Here is a 17551-nt window from a genome sequence, read left to right on the forward strand (position 1 = left end):
AAAAAAAAAAAAAAAAGCAAAGGAATTAAGATCAAGTCTAATATGGGATCACATTGCACAGAAAAGGGACAGCACACTGAGAAAACTGAGGTAATCTGCGTGCTTCCACACCATCACACTGAAAATTAAACATAATCAGTAGAATCAGGAATTCAGAGTCAAGGATGAGTAAGATAAAGAAAAGAAAGATGAGAATACCTGGAGCTATGGAAAAAAGTGATGGAACCCCTGTATGAAATTTTAGTCAATGTCCCCTAAATTCAAATAAATCATTGATTACAACAGTTAAACATGAGAAGATTTAGACAATGTACTTAATCAGTGTGCCTAAAATTACACAAGAAATAAGAGTCGGTACTCATATTTGAACCCAGATCTTACTGGTCTGTATTTCTTATTCCATAGTGTCAGAACCTTCCACATAACATAGTGATTAAGTACATCATCTTAAAAAATTATGACTTCTTATTCATTGGCTAGTTTCTTGTCTAAATGTTTGATTAGAAAATATTAAATATAATGAGAAAAATTGAAATATTGAGAAAACAAATCTAGCAGTAGATAAAATTAAAACAATGTGGAACCAAGAAAAAGTTTTGTACAACCTGTAATGGCTACAATTATATCAGACTTTAATATAAAGACTGTAATAATAGACAAAGAAGAGTTCAGTTCAGTTCAGTCACTCAGTCGTGTCCGACTCTTTGTGACCCCATGAACCGCAGCATGCCAGGCTTCCCTGTCCATCACCAACTCCCAGAGTTTACTCAAACTCATGTCCATAGAGTTGGTGATGTCATCCAGCCATCTCATCCTCTGTAGTCCCCTTCTCCTCCTGCCCCCAATCCCTTCCAGCATCAGGGTCTTTTCCAATGAGTCAACTCTTGGCATGAGGTGGCCAAAGTATTGGAGTGTCAGCTTCAGCATCAGTCCTTCCAATGAACATCCAGGACTGATCTCCTTTAGGATGAACTAGTTGGATCTCCTTGCAGTCCAAGGGACTCTCAAGAGTCCTCTCCAACACCACAGTTCAAAAGCATCAATTCTTCTGCACTTAGCTTTCTTCACAGTCCAACTCTCACATCCATACATGACCACTGGAAAAACCATAGCCTGGACTAGACAGACCTTTGTGGACAAAGTGATGTCTCTGCTTTTTAACATGCTCTCTAGGTTGGTCATAACTTTCCTTCCAAGGAGTAAGTGTCTTTTAATTTCATGGCTGCAATCACCATCTGCAGTGATTTTGGAGCCCCCCCCCCCAAAAAAAAAAAATAAAGTCAGCCATTGTTTCCACTGTTTCCACTTCTATTTGCCATGAAGTAATGGGACCACATGCCATGATCTTAGTTTTCTGAATGCTGAGCTTTAAACCAACTTTTTCACTCTCCTCTTTCACTTTCATCAAGAAACTTTTTATTACCTCTTCACTTTCTGCCATAAGGATGGTGTCATCTGCATATCTGAGGTTATTGATGTTTCTCCCAGCAATCTTGATTCGAGCTTGTGCTTCCTCCAGCACAGCATTTCTCATTATGTACTCTGCATATAAGTTAAATAAGCAGGGTGACAGTATACAGCCTTGGCCTACTCAAAGGAGTAGGCCAACTGGTTCCTATTTGGAACCAGTCTGTTCCATGTCAAGTTCTAACTTGCTTCCTGACCTGCATATAGGCTTCTCAAGAGGCAGTTCAGGTGGTCTGGTATGCCCATCTCTTTCAGAATTTTCCACAGTTTATTATGATCCACAGAGTCAAAGGCTTTGGCATAGTCAATAAAGCAGAAATAGATGCTTTTTCAGGAACTCTCTTGCTTTTTTGATGAACCAGTGGATGTTGGCAATTTGATCTCTGTTTTCCCTGCCTTTTCTAAATCTACTTGAACATAGAAGTTCATGGTTCATGTATTGTTGAAGCCTGGCTTGGGGAATTTTGAGCATTACTTTACTAGTGTGTGAGATGAGTGAAATTGTGCAGTAATTTGAGCATTTTTTTGGCATTGCCTTTCTTCAGGATTGGAATGAATACTGACCTGTTCCAGTTCTGTGGCCACTGCTGAGTTTTCCAAATTTGCTGGTGTATTAAGTGCAGCACTTTCACAGCATCATCCTTCTCTATTTGAAGTAGCTCAACTGGAATTGCATCACTTCCACTAGCTTTGTTCATAGTGATGCGTTCTAAGGCCCATTTGACTTCACATTCCAGGATGTCTGGCTCTAGGTGAGTGATCACGCCATCGTGATTATCTGGGTCATGATGATCTTTTTTGTACAGTTTTTCTGTGTATTCTTGTCACCTCCTCTTAATATATTCTGCTTCAGTTAGGTTCATAACATTTCTGTCCTTTATCGAACCCATCTTTGTATGAAATATTCCCTTGGTATCTCTAGTTTTCTTGAAGAGATCTTTAGTCTTTCCCATTCTGTTGTTTTCCTCTATTTCTTTGCATTGATTTCTGAAGAAGGCTTTCTTATCTCTCCTTGCTATTCTTTGGAACTCTGCATTCAAATGGGAATATATCTCCTCTTTTCCTTTGCTTTTCACTTCTCTTCTTTTCCCAGCTATTTGTAAGGCCTCCTCAGACAGCCATTTGGTTTTTTGCATTTCTTTTCCATGGGGATAGTCTTGATCACTGTCTCCTGTACAATGTCAGGAACCTCCATACATAGTTCATCAGGCACTCTCTCTATCAGATCCAGTCCCTTAAATCTATTTCTCACTTCCACTGTATAATCATAAGGGATTTGATTTAGGTTCTACCTGAATGGCCTAGTGGTTTTCCCTACTTTCTTCTATTTAAGTCTGAATTTGGCAATAAGGAAGGAGTTCATGATCTGAGCCACAGTCAGCTCCTGGTCTTGTTTTCGCTGACTGTATGCAACCTCTCCATCTTTGAGTGCAAAGAATATAATCAATCTGATTTTGGTGTTGACCATCTGGTGATGTACATGTGTAGAGTCTTCTATTTTGTTATTGGAAGAGGGTTTTGCTATGACCAGTGCGTTCTCTTGGCAAAACTCTAGTAACCTTTGCCCTGCTACATTCCGTACTCCAAGGTCAAATTTGTGTGTTACTCCAGGTAATTCTTGACTTCCTACTTTTGCATTCCAGTCCCCTATTATGAAAAGCACATCCTTTTTTGGGTGTTAGTTCTAAAAGGTCTTATACGTGTTCACAGAACCATTCAATTTCAGCTTCTTCAGCATGACTGGTTGGAGCATAGGCTTGGATTACCATGATGTTGAATGGTTTGCCTTGGAAACGAACAGAGATCATTCTGTCATTTTTGAGATTGCATCCAAATACTGCATCGGACTCTTGTTGACCTTGATGGCTACTCCATTTCTTCTAAGAGATTCCTGCCCACAGTAGTAGATGTAATGGTCATCTGAGTTAAATTCACCCATTCCAGTCCATTTTATTTTTTTTCCCATTTATTTTTGTTAGTTAGAGGCTAATTAATTTACAATATTGTAGTGGCTTTTGCCATACATTGACATGTATCAGCCATGGATTTACATGTGTTCCCCATCCCGATCCCCCCTCCCTCCACCCTCCCCATCCCATCCCTCTGGGTCTTTCCAGTGCACCAGCCCTGAGCACTTGTCTCACGCATCCAACCTGGGCTGCTGATCTGTTTCACCCTTGATAGTATACTTGTTTCAATGCTGTTCTCTCAGAATATCCGACCCTCGCCTTCTCCCACAGAGTCCAAACGTCTGTTCTGTACATCTGTGTCTCTTTTTCTGTTTTGCATATAGAGTTATCATTACCATCTTTTTAAATTCCATATTTATGCATTAGTATACTGTATTGGTCTTTATCTTTCTGGCTTACTTCACTCTGTATAATGGGATCCAGTTTCATCCATCTCATTGGAACTGATTCAAATTAATTCTTTTTAATGGCTGAGTAGCTATTAATTCACTGATTCCTAGAATTTTGATGCTCATTCTTGCCATTTCCTGTTTAACCACTAAAAAGAGGTAAACCCAATAAAAGGATATAACATTTGTAAACTTTTATTCACCCAACGTTGGAGAATCTAAATATGCTAAACAAATGTTAACATATCTATAGGGCAAAATAGACAGCAATACAATAAGGGACTTTAATACCCCACATTTTTAATGGATAGATCATCCATACAGAACATTTTAAAAAAGTTCTACTTAAATGACACATTAGATCAGGTGGACTTGAAAGACATACATAAAACACTACATTTGGAAACAATAAAATGCACATTTGCCTCAAGTAAGCACAGAATAGTCTCAGGAGAGAAATATCTTAGAACGCAAGACAAGTTTTAATAAATTTAAGAACATTGAAATCATATCAAGACTTTTTTTTGCTAAATTAAGCTAGAACACCATTTGCAAGGAGAAAACTGAAAAAATCATAAATATGTGAATATTAAACAACATGTTAATGAGCAAACAACAATGGGTTAAATAATAAATCAAAAAATAAAGAAAAGTAACAAGACAAATGAAAATGGAAATGCAAAGTACCAAAATTTATGTGACACAGCATAAATAATATTGAGGAAATTCTTAGTGATAAGTGCTTATATCAAGAATCAACACAAATTGCAATAATTTGACTTAAATCTGGACCTTAAGACACTAGAGAAATAACAAATGAAGCCTAAAGTTATGAGATGGAAAGAAATAACAGGAAACAGGATAGACATAAATGAAATAAAGGGGAAAAAAAAGGAAACAGAAATAATAAATGAAACTAAGAGCTTTCTTTTTCCTTGAAAAAGTAAAATAGACTTTTTTTTTAGCTAGACTTACTAATAAAAAAGAGAGAGGGCTCAAACAAATATAATTAGAATTAAAATAAATAATTACAGTTCATATCACAGTAACCCAAAGAATCACATGAGACTACTATGGTGAATTATATGCTAACACATTCCTAAATCCACAAAAATCCATCAAAACACAATGAAAATAGAAAATGAAAACAGACTGATTACTGCTAAAGAGACTGAATCAGTAATCAAAAAATTCCAAACAGATATCAAACACCAAATGGCTTCACTATTTGAACTAAATACTTAAAGAGTAATTATTACCAATATTTCTCAAGATCTGCCAAAGTATCAAGGAGGAGAAAACACTTCCTAATTCATTTCACATGGTCAATATTACTCTGACACCAAAACAATCAAGGGCATCACGAGAAAAGATCAATATCCTTAATGAAACTAGGGACAAACATTATCAGTGGAATATTAGCAAACTGAATACAACAATGTATATAAAGGATCATATGCCATGACAAAGTAGAATTTATGCCAGGGATCCAAGTAAGGTTCAAAATTCACAAATCAAGAAAATACAACACACTAGTAAGAATAAAAATCATGTAATTTTATCAGCACATGCAACTAAATCATTTGACAATATTCAAAATCCACTTATGATAAAAACTCTCAAAAAGTGCATAAAGAAATAACGTACATCAACATAATCGAGGTTGCCTATGACAAGTCTATAGCTACCTTCAGAGTCAAAAGTGCAAAGCTGAATTTTTTTCTTGTCAAATCAGGAACAAGAAAAGGATGCTCTTTCTTAGAGAAATTAAGGAAACAATACCATTCACCATTGCAACAAAAAGAATAAAATACTTAGGAGTATATCTACCTAAAGAAACAAAAGACCTATACATAGAAAACTATAAAACACTGATGAAAGAAATCAAAGAGGACACACACAGATGGAGAAATATACCGTGTTCATGGATTGGAAGAATCAATATTGTCAAAATGGCTATTCTACCCAAAGCAATCTATAGATTCAATGCAATCCCTATCAAGCTACCGACGGTATTTCCAGAACTAGACCAAAGAATTCACAATTGTATGGAAATACAAAAACCTCGAATAGCCAAAGTAATCTTGAGAAAGAAGAATGGAACTGGAGGAATCAACGTGCCTGACTTCAGACTCTACTATAAAGCCACAGTCATCAAGACAGTATGGTACTGGCACAAAGACAGAAATATAGATCAATGGAACAGAATAGAAAGCCCAGAGATAAATCCACGAACCTATGGACACCTTATCTTTGACAAAGGAGGCAAGGATATACAATGGAAAAAAGACAACCTCTTTAACAAGTGGTGCTGGGAAAACTGGTCAACCACTTGTAAAAGAATGAAACTAGAACACTTTCTAACACCATACACAAAAATAAACTCAAAATGGATTAAAGATCTAAATGTAAGACCAGAAACTATAAAACTCCTAGAGGAGAACATAGGCAAAACACTCTCCGACATAAATCACAGCAAGATCCTCTATGACCCACCTCCCAGAATATTGGAAATAAAAGCAAAAATAAACAAATGGGACCTAATGAAACTTAAAAGCTTTTGCACTACAAAGGAAACTATAAGTAAGGTGAAAAGACAGCCCTCAGATTGGGAGAAAATAATAGCAAATGAAGAAACAGACAAAGGATTAATCTCAAAAATATACAAGCAACTCCTGCAGCTCAATTCCAGAAAAATAAATGACCCAATCAAAAAATGGGCCAAAGAACTAAACAGACATTTCTCCAAAGAAGACATACAGATGGCTAACAAACACATGAAAAGATGCTCAACATCACTCATTATTAGAGAAATGCAAATCAAAACCACAATGAGGTACCATTACACGCCAGTCAGGATGGCTGCTATCCAAAAGTCTACAAGCAATAAATGCTGGAGAGGGTGTGGAGAAAAGGGAACCCTCTTACACTGTTGGTGGGAATGCAAACTAGTACAGCCGCTATGGAAAACAGTGTGGAGATTCTTAAAAAACTGGAAATAGAACTGCCATATGACCCAGCAATCCCACTTCTGGGCATACACACTGAGGAAACCAGATTAAAGAGACAACTGTGCACCCCAATGTTTATCGCAGCACTGTTTATAATAGCCAGGACATGGGAGCAACCTAGATGCCCATCAGCAGATGAATGGATAAGGAAGCTGTGGTATATATACACCATGGAATATTACTCAGCCATTAAAAAGAATTCATTTGAATCAGTTCTAATGAGATGGATGAAACTGGAGCCCTTATACAGAGTGAAGTAAGCCAGAAAGATAAAGAACATTACAGCATACTAACACATATATATGGAATTTAGAAAGATGGTAATGATAACCCTATATGCAAAACAGAAAAAGAGACACAGAAATACAGAACAGACTTTTGAACTCTGTGGGAGAAGGTGAGGGTGGGATGTTTCAAAAGAACAGCATGTATACTATCTATGGTGAAACAGATCACCAGCCCAGGTGGGATGCATGAGACAAGTGCTCGGGCCTGGTGCACTGGGAAGACCCAGAGGAATCGGGTGGAGAGGGAGGTGGGAGGGGGGATCGGGATGGGGAATACGTGTAACTCTATGGCTGATTCATATCAATGTATGACAAAACCCACTGAAATGTTGTGAAGTAATTAGCCTCCAACTAATAAAAATAAAATAAAATAAAATAATATATATAAAAAAATAAATAAAAAACCATTATATCTTTTAAAAAAAAGAAAAGAAAGAAATAAAATAGTATAAGATCTCCAGCTTTGATCTCCTCTCTCAAATTGTTTTGGCTTGTTTAAAACAAATTGTTAGCTTTTATTTCCATATACATTTTATAATCATATTTTTAATTTCTACCCAAAAAAGCCCACTGGAGTTTTGATTTAACTCACATTGAATCTCTAGATAAATCTGGTTGTTGTCATTCAGTCGCTAAGTCATGTCCAACTCTTTGCGACCCCATGGACTGTACTCAACCAGGTTCCTCTGCCCATAGGATGCTCCAGGCAAGAATACTGGAGTGGGGATAAATCTGGAGAGAACTGATATTTTAAAAATATTTAGTCTTCTGATCTGTGAACACAGTATAGCTCTTCTGTTGTTTGTGTCTTCTGTAATTTCTCTTAACAATTGTTTTCAGTACACAGATCTTGCACATATTTTGTGTTAAATTTATCCCTAGGTATTTCATGTTTTATGCTAAAATAAATGTTTTTATTGTGATTTCCAGTTGTTCATTGTTTACACTATAATTTTAAGAAAGAGTTAGATGCAGCATTCTGAGTGGTATGGATTGAAGACAAAAGAAAAACATGCTCCTAAATGATAATAATTTCTAATGAAGAAGAAATTATAGCAATAGAATCACTGAATAACAAAAGCAAGTGAAAGAATCATGAATACTGTTAGCAGTCACTTTTACAGTCAAGCATGGAAATTACTATATATTCATAATGAATGATAATACAAAACATGACCAGAGACCAGTAAAGAAGAAATGGCCCTGGACCTAGAGTCAGGAGGCCCAGACTTGAGTTGTCACCTGCATACTTAAAAAGTATATAGTCCAAGATAGATAAACCTCAACAAACATTTCCTTCTTTCTCATTTTTTATTCAGCTAACAGTTGGTGAGTGTTCACAAAGAGCCAAACACTAAGCTAAGTGCCACTAAATGGGACAAATGCTATACTCCATATCATTAAGGAGTTATAAGGAAAGCTCAAATGAAAAAGAGTTATATGAAATATTTTGGTAAACTAAAATATAAATTTAATGTGCTACTATTATTTTTATTATAATTATACCATAAAATCTTCATTTATAAGTGTTATTACTTTAATACAGAGCTCATACCAAAATAAGAAAGTGTCTTTGGAAAAAAAAATTAAATGGATTATAGCTAGAGAATTCTAAAATTAATTACTCCATGACACACCAAAACCCATCTCTTCTATTAACCTGTAATCAAATGATAAAAGTACTATGTAAATCCACAGATACAGATGAAGCCTGATGTGTCATTTTTAAACCCTGCAAAAGGAAAGAATGGGCTTGAAACATAAAACTTTTCCTTCCAGATGAAGGAGGTAGGCTTATTAATTTCTATTAATAGGAGACCTTCTGCTGACAATTTTTCTATTAGAAATCTGGCACTCTCGAGATGACAGATGGACTGAGAATTCAGAAGTATGCCAAAAGACTTTATGTAAAGTGATGTAGTCAAAAAATATGCCAGTTTCCTCAGTTATAGATTAATATCCAAATTAAAATATTCCATGTTTTTGGTCAGTATATTAGTTGCTCGAAAACTACTATTTTGCTCTTTGTATTTTTTTAAGGTTTGATTCTCATAAAGGTTTCTGGTGTCAGTTACTGGAAGAAGGTAAAACAAAATGCCTTGGAAAGAGCAAAGGAAGAAAATACCCTCCAATGGATCCTGATGTAAGTATAGAGCTTAAAAATACAAACTAAATAAGCAAAATGATACATAAAAATATATCTATTTTCTTAAAAAATGATTAAAATAAAAAATTCACTCTCTAAAAATAAAAAGTAAAAAAAAAAAAAATAAAAAGTAACATTTGGATTGGATGCATCCTGCTTGCTTGTTTTGATTTTTCCAGTGATATATTACCTGTCATGCGAGAATAAAGGCCAACAATAGAATTTGCCATTTTGAATCAGAACAAAGAAGGCAACATCTCATTCCAAAAAGAGATACATTCACAGAAATTTTAGCACTAAAAATATTAAATGAAACCAGGGCAGGAAATATATCAACTGGAAATTAAAAATAGGACCAAAATATTTTATTTTCACTAAGTCACTCTGTAGTGGTAAATGTGGCCTGCATAATAATAATAATTACTGGTATACTGAGTTTTGAACTGCTAATATGATAAGATTAAACAATTAATATATTTCCCAGATGTATAACATACTAGCAGATAATTTAGGCTCTGGAGAATGGAGACACCCAAACTTTGCAATAGACATGTAACATGTCATGTTTGTTCTGCTCCAAATCGTGCCATGGTGGTCACTTAAAGCTACAGTTTTCCCACTTTGTTGGCCCTATATTTTCACTTTAAAGCTTACTATACATATATTACAATTTATTAATACTTTGATTTCATAATCAGTCCAGTTAATGTGCAATTTGGACATAAGAACACAAGTAGATTGATTTTATTAAAAAAAAAAACTCAAAAATTAAAACATTATTTGAGACTGTTTTCCCACGATGTTTAATATATTGTGGTAACTAAGAATCCTACAGTGGTCTGAGAATCCTAACATGGTCTGAACTTATCTGAATCCTTTTTAATACTTGCAGACTTTTAGGACCTTTTTTTTTTTTTTTTTTCCCAATCTGATAGAGACAGAGCTTTGTCCTCACTAAGCTCATAATTAAATTCTATCTAAAAGACATTGTGGGGGTTCTTACTGTTGTTTTGATAAACAGAGGGTACTCTCAGGACTACAGTTTTCTTTGGTGGATTATTAAAATATACCTTCAGAGCGCTATGAAAACAATACACATTAATAAATATTCAAGTGCAATTTCCATAGCATTTCAAGACAGCAATATAAAATGTTTCATTTTCATGTGTGTCAAAGCTATTTCTCTGTATATTTACTGAAACTAAAACATTTAAGACACTGTAGAACATCTTTCTTAGCATTTTATTTTACTCCCATCAAACACATACTGAGACATGATATTAAATTCTATGGTAGAGAAAGATTAAAAAACCAACACTTTTCAGGATATCACTACTTCCATGTCTCTCAATAAGGTTTCTATGTAATACATTCCGAAGATGTTTTTTCTCAAACACCTCTGACATCAGATATGTGGGCATTCTATACCAAGCAATTCTGTAATTTTCTGCAGACACCACGTAGGTATCCTATAATTTAATCCAATTCTGACACCAACTACCCAGGATTAAGTACAGTCCCCACAGATTAAGGGCTCAGTCCCACAAAACTGCCCCCTTCAAACTCTAGTAGCAAGTAGTGGGGTCCCAGGTTATTCACACATCTGTCCAACTTGGCTACAAATCAGGGGTTCCCAAGAACTCCTCCCCGAGTTTTATAATTTGATATAATGATTCACATGCCCCAGAAATACTTTGCTTTCTGTTATAATAAATGAAGAGGTACACAGGAGAAGGTCCAGAAGGGTCCTGAGCGCCAGAGCTTCTCCTCTAGCGACCAGCCTGTCTGAAGTTATCTAGGGACCCGTAAGAGTCACTCTATTGGCATAAACTTAGGCAAACTTTAAAGGAACTTACTGTATGTAACAAAAGACACTCTTCACCCCGGTAACTCAGGAAATTACAAGGTTCTTAGGAGCTCTCTGCTGGAGCCAGATTCAAAACCAAATTTATTTTTCTTATTATATCACAATATCTATCCATATGGATTTATTTGAGGGAGTAGGGTGGCTGACTTCATACAGATAATGCCCAGACAGGAGGCGAGATAAGGCATCTTTCCTGGAGGTAATGAAAACACAAATACGTAGAACAGATTCGAGCAGGCAGTACTGTCCACACTGCTTGCTTCTCCTTCTGCTACAGAAAAAACACCAGTACCCTTCCCCACAAGTATCACCAAAACATCACAGGATACATTTGATCCTGGAAATTAAGATTTGGTGAATTATTTGGCTTCCACTTTGGCTTTGTTTATCAAAATATATTATAGGAAAGGAATAAAATCTGACATTTTGAATGAACCACTTAGTCAATTACCTCTCCAAATCAAAAACACTAAATAGTTTCTTTGATAATAGTCCAATAAGCAACCTGATACTGAATTATACGATTCCTTCTTTTATCCTGTTTTATATTGTAGAAGCATACATTATTATTCCTTTTATTACATTAATTTCATGTGAATTTCCATGAAATGGACTACATTGGCATATATTAGCATATATTCTCTCTGATTTGCCATCTAAAATAGTACCCTTTCTGAATAATCATCAGATAACAATGTATGTACAATAAATTCTGCATATCACTGAATTCTGTCCTAGCAATTTTTGACGTGAACATATTAGACTCTCAAATAGGATGTGTTGTGCTTTACAAATCTCGTTATCAGTTACCTTGCCATAGGAGGGAGCAGAAGAAGAAGGGGTACTTGATTATGGGGACCAACATACTCACTCAATAGGGCACAGGACAAGGGTTTGGCTGCTGACATAGGCTGTCAGGTTTGAAAATAATGCCAAAAAAGCCAATACATTGAGGTGCAGTTTAGATAATCCTCAGTATCAGGAGGTACGATACTGATAAAAAACTCCAAAGGAATGTAGGAAGAATGTGGATCTCAGGAGGTTCAATTCTAAAGTTAGTTGAGATGCTGGAGAATCCATGGGAAATATTAGGGAGCAAGCTGGCAGGATGTAGGCAGTCCCAGGCTGCTGTTGCCCCAGGGCTTCATTCATAAAGAGGAGCAATGCAAAGGGAGATGTTAGCAGAGAACACGGTGGGGAAGGCTCTACACAAAGGCCTAAGGCTCAGCCCTGGATTCCAGGTCTGGTTGGCAGCAAAGGAGGCACAGAATGATCAGGCCCCCAGACAGAGGATCTGGGAATATGTTTTGTCTCCACCTTTCTCTGGCTAGGGTGTGCTATCTGGGCCTGTCAGTGGTTTTAGAGCTGATGACTAAGGAGACCCAAACAGAAAAGCAGGGAGACTGACACATGAGCCACACAAAGGTTTGCGTTCTCCCTTGATCACAGTGATGGTTACAGTATAGCACAAAGGTTCAGTCTTGTTCCAGTGATCGTAATTACTGCAAAAACCACTATGTTACATTGACATCAACATAAAATGACATGTTTTCCTATGGCATTGAAGATGGGGTACCAGATATGATATTTTAAGAGAGCAGCAGAAGAAAATAAGACTAACTTAAAATTAATCTTTTAAAGATTCAATTGAACTGAAACTCAGAGTAGTAAAGCAGAAAGGTACAGATAAAGATCCAGAAACCCACCCTCCAAGACATTCCCAACAGCAGTCATTTGAACTACATATAAATCCCACTAAACACCACCTTACATCACAGCACTTCCCATTTCTTACAGTTTCAATTATTAAAATATTTTCTTTTACTGAAGGGAAATCTACCTCCTTATAAATCAGGATCATTTACAAGGCATTCCTTTCCTTCCTTGGGTCAAATAGTGCAAATATATCAGGTTATAGGTTTATCTGATTTACCTAACACAGTACTGTTTTAACAGTGAATATTTTGTGTATGCCTTAAAAGTGCTCTTAAGAAAATATTATCTTCAAATTCTACATGTAAATTAATGATGACAAAGGAGTGTTTTATTTTATAGATTTATCAAGCCAACTCTTGCTCCAAAGCCAGAATGGTTTTAATAGAGCATAATACTGGAACCAATCAGTTGTTACAGCTATATTTTTAAACTCAATCTAGCTATTTGAACATTTAATTCTGCACAAATAAACCACATGTTTAATACAAAAGTCTTTTCCCTAGTGAAAACATTTATGTGTTTGGAGTGTGTATTTTCAAGAACAGAGTCACTGTGTTTTGTTGTTCAGCCACTAAGTCATGTCTGACTCTCTAACTCCACGGACTGCAGCACGCCCCAGTCCTCTGTCCTCCCCTATCTCCTGGAGTTCACTCAAATTCATGTCCATTGAGTCAGTGAAACTATCCAACCATCTCATCCTCTGCCACTCCCTTCTCCTTCTGCCTTCAATTTTTCTCAGCATCAGGGTCTTTTCCAATGAGTCAGCTCTTTTGCATCAGGTGGCCAAAGTACTGGAGCTTCAGCTTCAGCATCAGTTCTCCCAATGAATATTCAGGGGTTGATTTCCTTTAGGATTGACTGGTTTAATCTCCTTGCAGTCCAAGGGACTCTCAAGAGTATTTTCCAGCACAGCAGTTCAAAAGCATCAATTCTTCAGCACTCAGCCTTCTTTATGGTCCAACTCTCACATCCATACATGACTACTGGAAAAAACATAGCTTTGACTAGGACTTTCCAGTTTTTTCTAGAACTCTCTTGTTTTCTCCATGATCCAGCAAATGTTGGCAATTTGATCTCTGGTTCCTCTGCCTTTTCTAAATCCAGTTTGTGCATCTGGAAGTTCTCAATTCATGTACTGCTAAAGCCTAGCTTGAAGGACTTTGAGCATAACATTACTAACGTGAAATAAGCACAACTGTACAGTAGTTTGAGCATTCTTTGGCATTGCCTTTCTTTGGGATTGGAATGAAAACTGACCTTTTCCAGTCCTGTGGCCACTGCTGAGTTTTCCAAATTTGCTGGCATATTGAGTGCAGCACTTTAACAGCATCATCTTTTAGGATCTGAAATACCTCAGCTGAAATTCCATCACCTCCACTAGCTTTGTTCATAGTAGTGCTTCCTAAGGTCCACCTGACTTCACATTCCAGGATGTCTAGCTCTAGGTGAGTGACCACATCATCATGGTTATCTCGGTCATTAAGAACTTTCTTGTACAGTTCTTCTGTGTATTCTTGCTATCTCTTCTTAATCTCTCTGCTTCTGTTAAGTCCTTACCGTTTCTGTCCTTTATCATGCCCGTCCTGGCATGAAATGTTCCCTTGAGATCTCCAATTTTCTTGAAGATGTCTCTAGTCTTCCCCATCCTATTGTTTTCCTCTATTTCCTCTATTTAACAAGGCCTTCTTATCTCTCCTTGCTCTTCTCTGGAACTCTGCATTCAGCTGGGTATATCATTCCCTTTCTCCCTTGCCTTCACTTCTCTTCCTTCCTCAGCTATTTGTAAAGCCTCCTCAACCACTTCAGCTTCTTGCATTTCTTTTTCATTAGGATGGTTTTGGTTACTGCCTTGGGTACAATGTCACAAACTTCCATCCATAGTTCTTCAGGTACTGTGTCTACCAGATCTAATCCCCTGAATATATTTGTTACTTCCACTATATAATCATAAGGGATTTGACTTAGGTCAGAGCTGAATGGGCTAGTGATTTACCCTGCTTTCTTTCAGTTTAAGCATGAAGTTTGCAATTAGGAGTTCATGATCTGAGCCACAGTCAGCTCCAGGTCTTGTTTTTGCTAACTGTATAGAGCTTCTCCATCTTTGGCTGCAAAGAACACAGTATGATTTCATCGCCATCTGGTGACGTCCATATGTAGCGTCACCTTTTGAGTTACGGGAAATGCTATAACTAACATGTTCTCTTGACAAAACTGTTAGGTTTTGCCCTGTTTCATTTTGTACTTCAAGACCAAACTTGCCTGTTATTCTGGGTATCTCTTGACTTCCTACTTTTGCATTTCAGTCCCCTGTAATGAAAAGGACGTCTTTTTGGGGTGCTAGTTCTAGAAGGTGTAATAGGTTTTCATAGAACCAGTCAACTTCAGCTTCTTTGGCATCAGTGGTTGAGGCATAGACTTAGATTACTGTGATACTGAATGGTTTGCCTTGGAAACGAACCAAGATCATTCTGTCATTTTTAGGTTGCACCCAAGTATTTTGTATATTGTATTTTGGGCTCTTTCGTTGACTAGATTGTGCTAAATAAATAGTGTGCATGCTTAAAATCAATTTTAAGCCACTATGTAAATATCTACAGCTATAAATAAACATCGTCACAGTGTGTGAAGTCCAGTCTAACAGACACAATTGATGTCATTGTGTCTCCTCCCCCCACCTCAGAGCAGAGCCTTTCTGTCCAGCTACTACCGCGAGCACAACGTGGAGCTCTCCAAGCTGCTGCACAGACTGGGGCAGCCTCTGCCGTCCTGGCTGAGGCAGGAGCTGCAGAAGCTAAGATAGCACTGTCAGGAAGCCGAAGCGTCTCCATAGAACGCTCACCTCTCCCGGAGCTTCCCGGAGCCACCAAAAAGTGGTTTAAAATATACCTCTTCAAATGAGACAAGAAAAACAAAGTTCTTTCCATGTGCTGGCACGTGGATGATTAGAAACAAAACAAAACTAAAAGTATTTGTTATAAGCCTTGAGGCCTATGGCCTTTCTCTGAACCCATATCTGAGCCTGTGGGGTTATTGGAGACTACTGTGCACTCATGTGTTAATCTATAGCAACCAATATAAATATCAAATACCAATGCAGAACTGTTCCATTTCGTAGTAATATTTACACTTTTATATATCGACTAAGATTATGTCTCTGTAGACTTTTAGGCTGCTGTTTGCCTGTAGAATGTTTTCTTATTCTTTGATTCTATAAAGTGTCCTACAAAACAAAAAGTAAACATCACAATGTAGCATAAAGCGCCAGAGGCCTAATACCCATGAAAACTGCTTGCAAAAATATAAAATCCACTGAAGTATTTAGAAAGAATTATAATTTACAATTTGTCCTAGATCAGAGAGTGGTAAAGTTATATCTGAGCTTTATCTGCATCGAAAAAAATATTAAAAAAGATAAGTGTTATAGAAGGAAAAAAGTGATTTTTCATCCATATAGTCTAGTGCATTTCTGTAAAAGTTACTAATGTCTCTATCATTACATAATTATTATTCTGAAAGGTATGTTGTAACAGCTATTGGATGGGAAATAGAAACACACTGAGTATACCAAAACAGTAAAAAGCAATATTAAGTGTACTGACTAAATCCTCTAAAAGCAAGAAATTGTAGGGGTCTGAAGATATCTGATTGACAACTTATGTCCCTTTGCTGTGAGCTGCAGATCAACTCCAGTAGTTCTCACTGGTTCTACAGAAATGTTTGCTCAGAATCTGAGGTCTATGTCATCTCTAGAAACAAACTGAATTTTTAATGTAAACAACTTTTTCTTAATGGTCCCAAGGAAAAAACCTATTAACTGAAATCTAAGGACAGTTTCTCCAGACGATATGTTGGGTTATTTATGTTTAAATTACAGAAAAATTACATATTTTCAGATAATTCAAAATGAAATTGTATAATACAGAGATCTGTGACAAAAAACAAACTAATGTATGATTTTTAATCTCAGATTTGCAATGAATGGTACAAGGCAGAAAAAGATAATCAAAGCCCAGTGCCATTTTTTTAGAACATTTTGTACATCACTCTCATGGAAGACAATAGAACACAGTTAAATTTATGGGTTATCTACTAAATTAAATGGAGGAAGTACCAAGATGAGCCAGGCATGGTTCTTAAAATATATTTTACACTTAAATTTTTAATGATTACATGATTAATAAAGTATTCAAAAAAAGAAAAGAATGTCATGCTGATTTTCCTGTGCTTATATTTACTTAGTTTTTAAATATACTATACACATAAGAAATTTAAGTAGTAAATAAATTCCTTGCTATGACTATATAAGCTTTTATGAATGTTATCAAAAGTATGATTAGAAAAAAAAGTATGCCGAAATAGTTTCATGGCCATTATAATATGTGAAATTGAACTCTATCAACTATTCACTAATTAGAAAACAAATTTTGAGATACTTTCACTAACTATTCATTTCTAAAATTGTATTATAATAATTAATTAAATGTTTTAAAGTTTTGTATACCCAAATGATAAGCCAATTTTTAAACAAACAAGCTATTGGCAGAAAGAGTTAGACAAAGAACCAGATTTTAAGATCCCTGACAGTAAAAGCAAAATCAAAGTCATTTGGAACAAGATGATAAAGTCAGTCTTCATGCTTACCACTACCTTTTATGAACAGCACATGCCTAACATACTAGAAAATGAATATAGCCTTTG

General features: G+C 36.2%; 1 protein-coding gene across 3 annotated transcripts in view; it reads left to right on the forward strand.

Moving 5' to 3' along the window:
* The window catches only part of LOC122422296 (bifunctional heparan sulfate N-deacetylase/N-sulfotransferase 3), a 188426-nt gene extending 172624 nt beyond the window's left edge, over positions 1 to 15802 (forward strand). For all 3 annotated transcript variants that reach the window (XM_043438703.1, XM_043438704.1, XM_043438706.1), the window contains exons 13-14: positions 9165 to 9267; positions 15534 to 15802. In XM_043438703.1, the coding sequence (XP_043294638.1) occupies positions 9165 to 9267; positions 15534 to 15653 (223 nt within the window). In that variant the 3' untranslated portion in view covers positions 15654 to 15802. The remainder of the gene's footprint in view (positions 1 to 9164; positions 9268 to 15533) is intronic.
* The last annotated feature ends 1749 nt before the right edge of the window (positions 15803 to 17551 follow it).

This window comes from Cervus canadensis, chromosome 19 (assembly GCF_019320065.1).
Source record: "Cervus canadensis isolate Bull #8, Minnesota chromosome 19, ASM1932006v1, whole genome shotgun sequence".
Taxonomy (NCBI): Eukaryota; Metazoa; Chordata; class Mammalia; order Artiodactyla; family Cervidae; genus Cervus; species Cervus canadensis.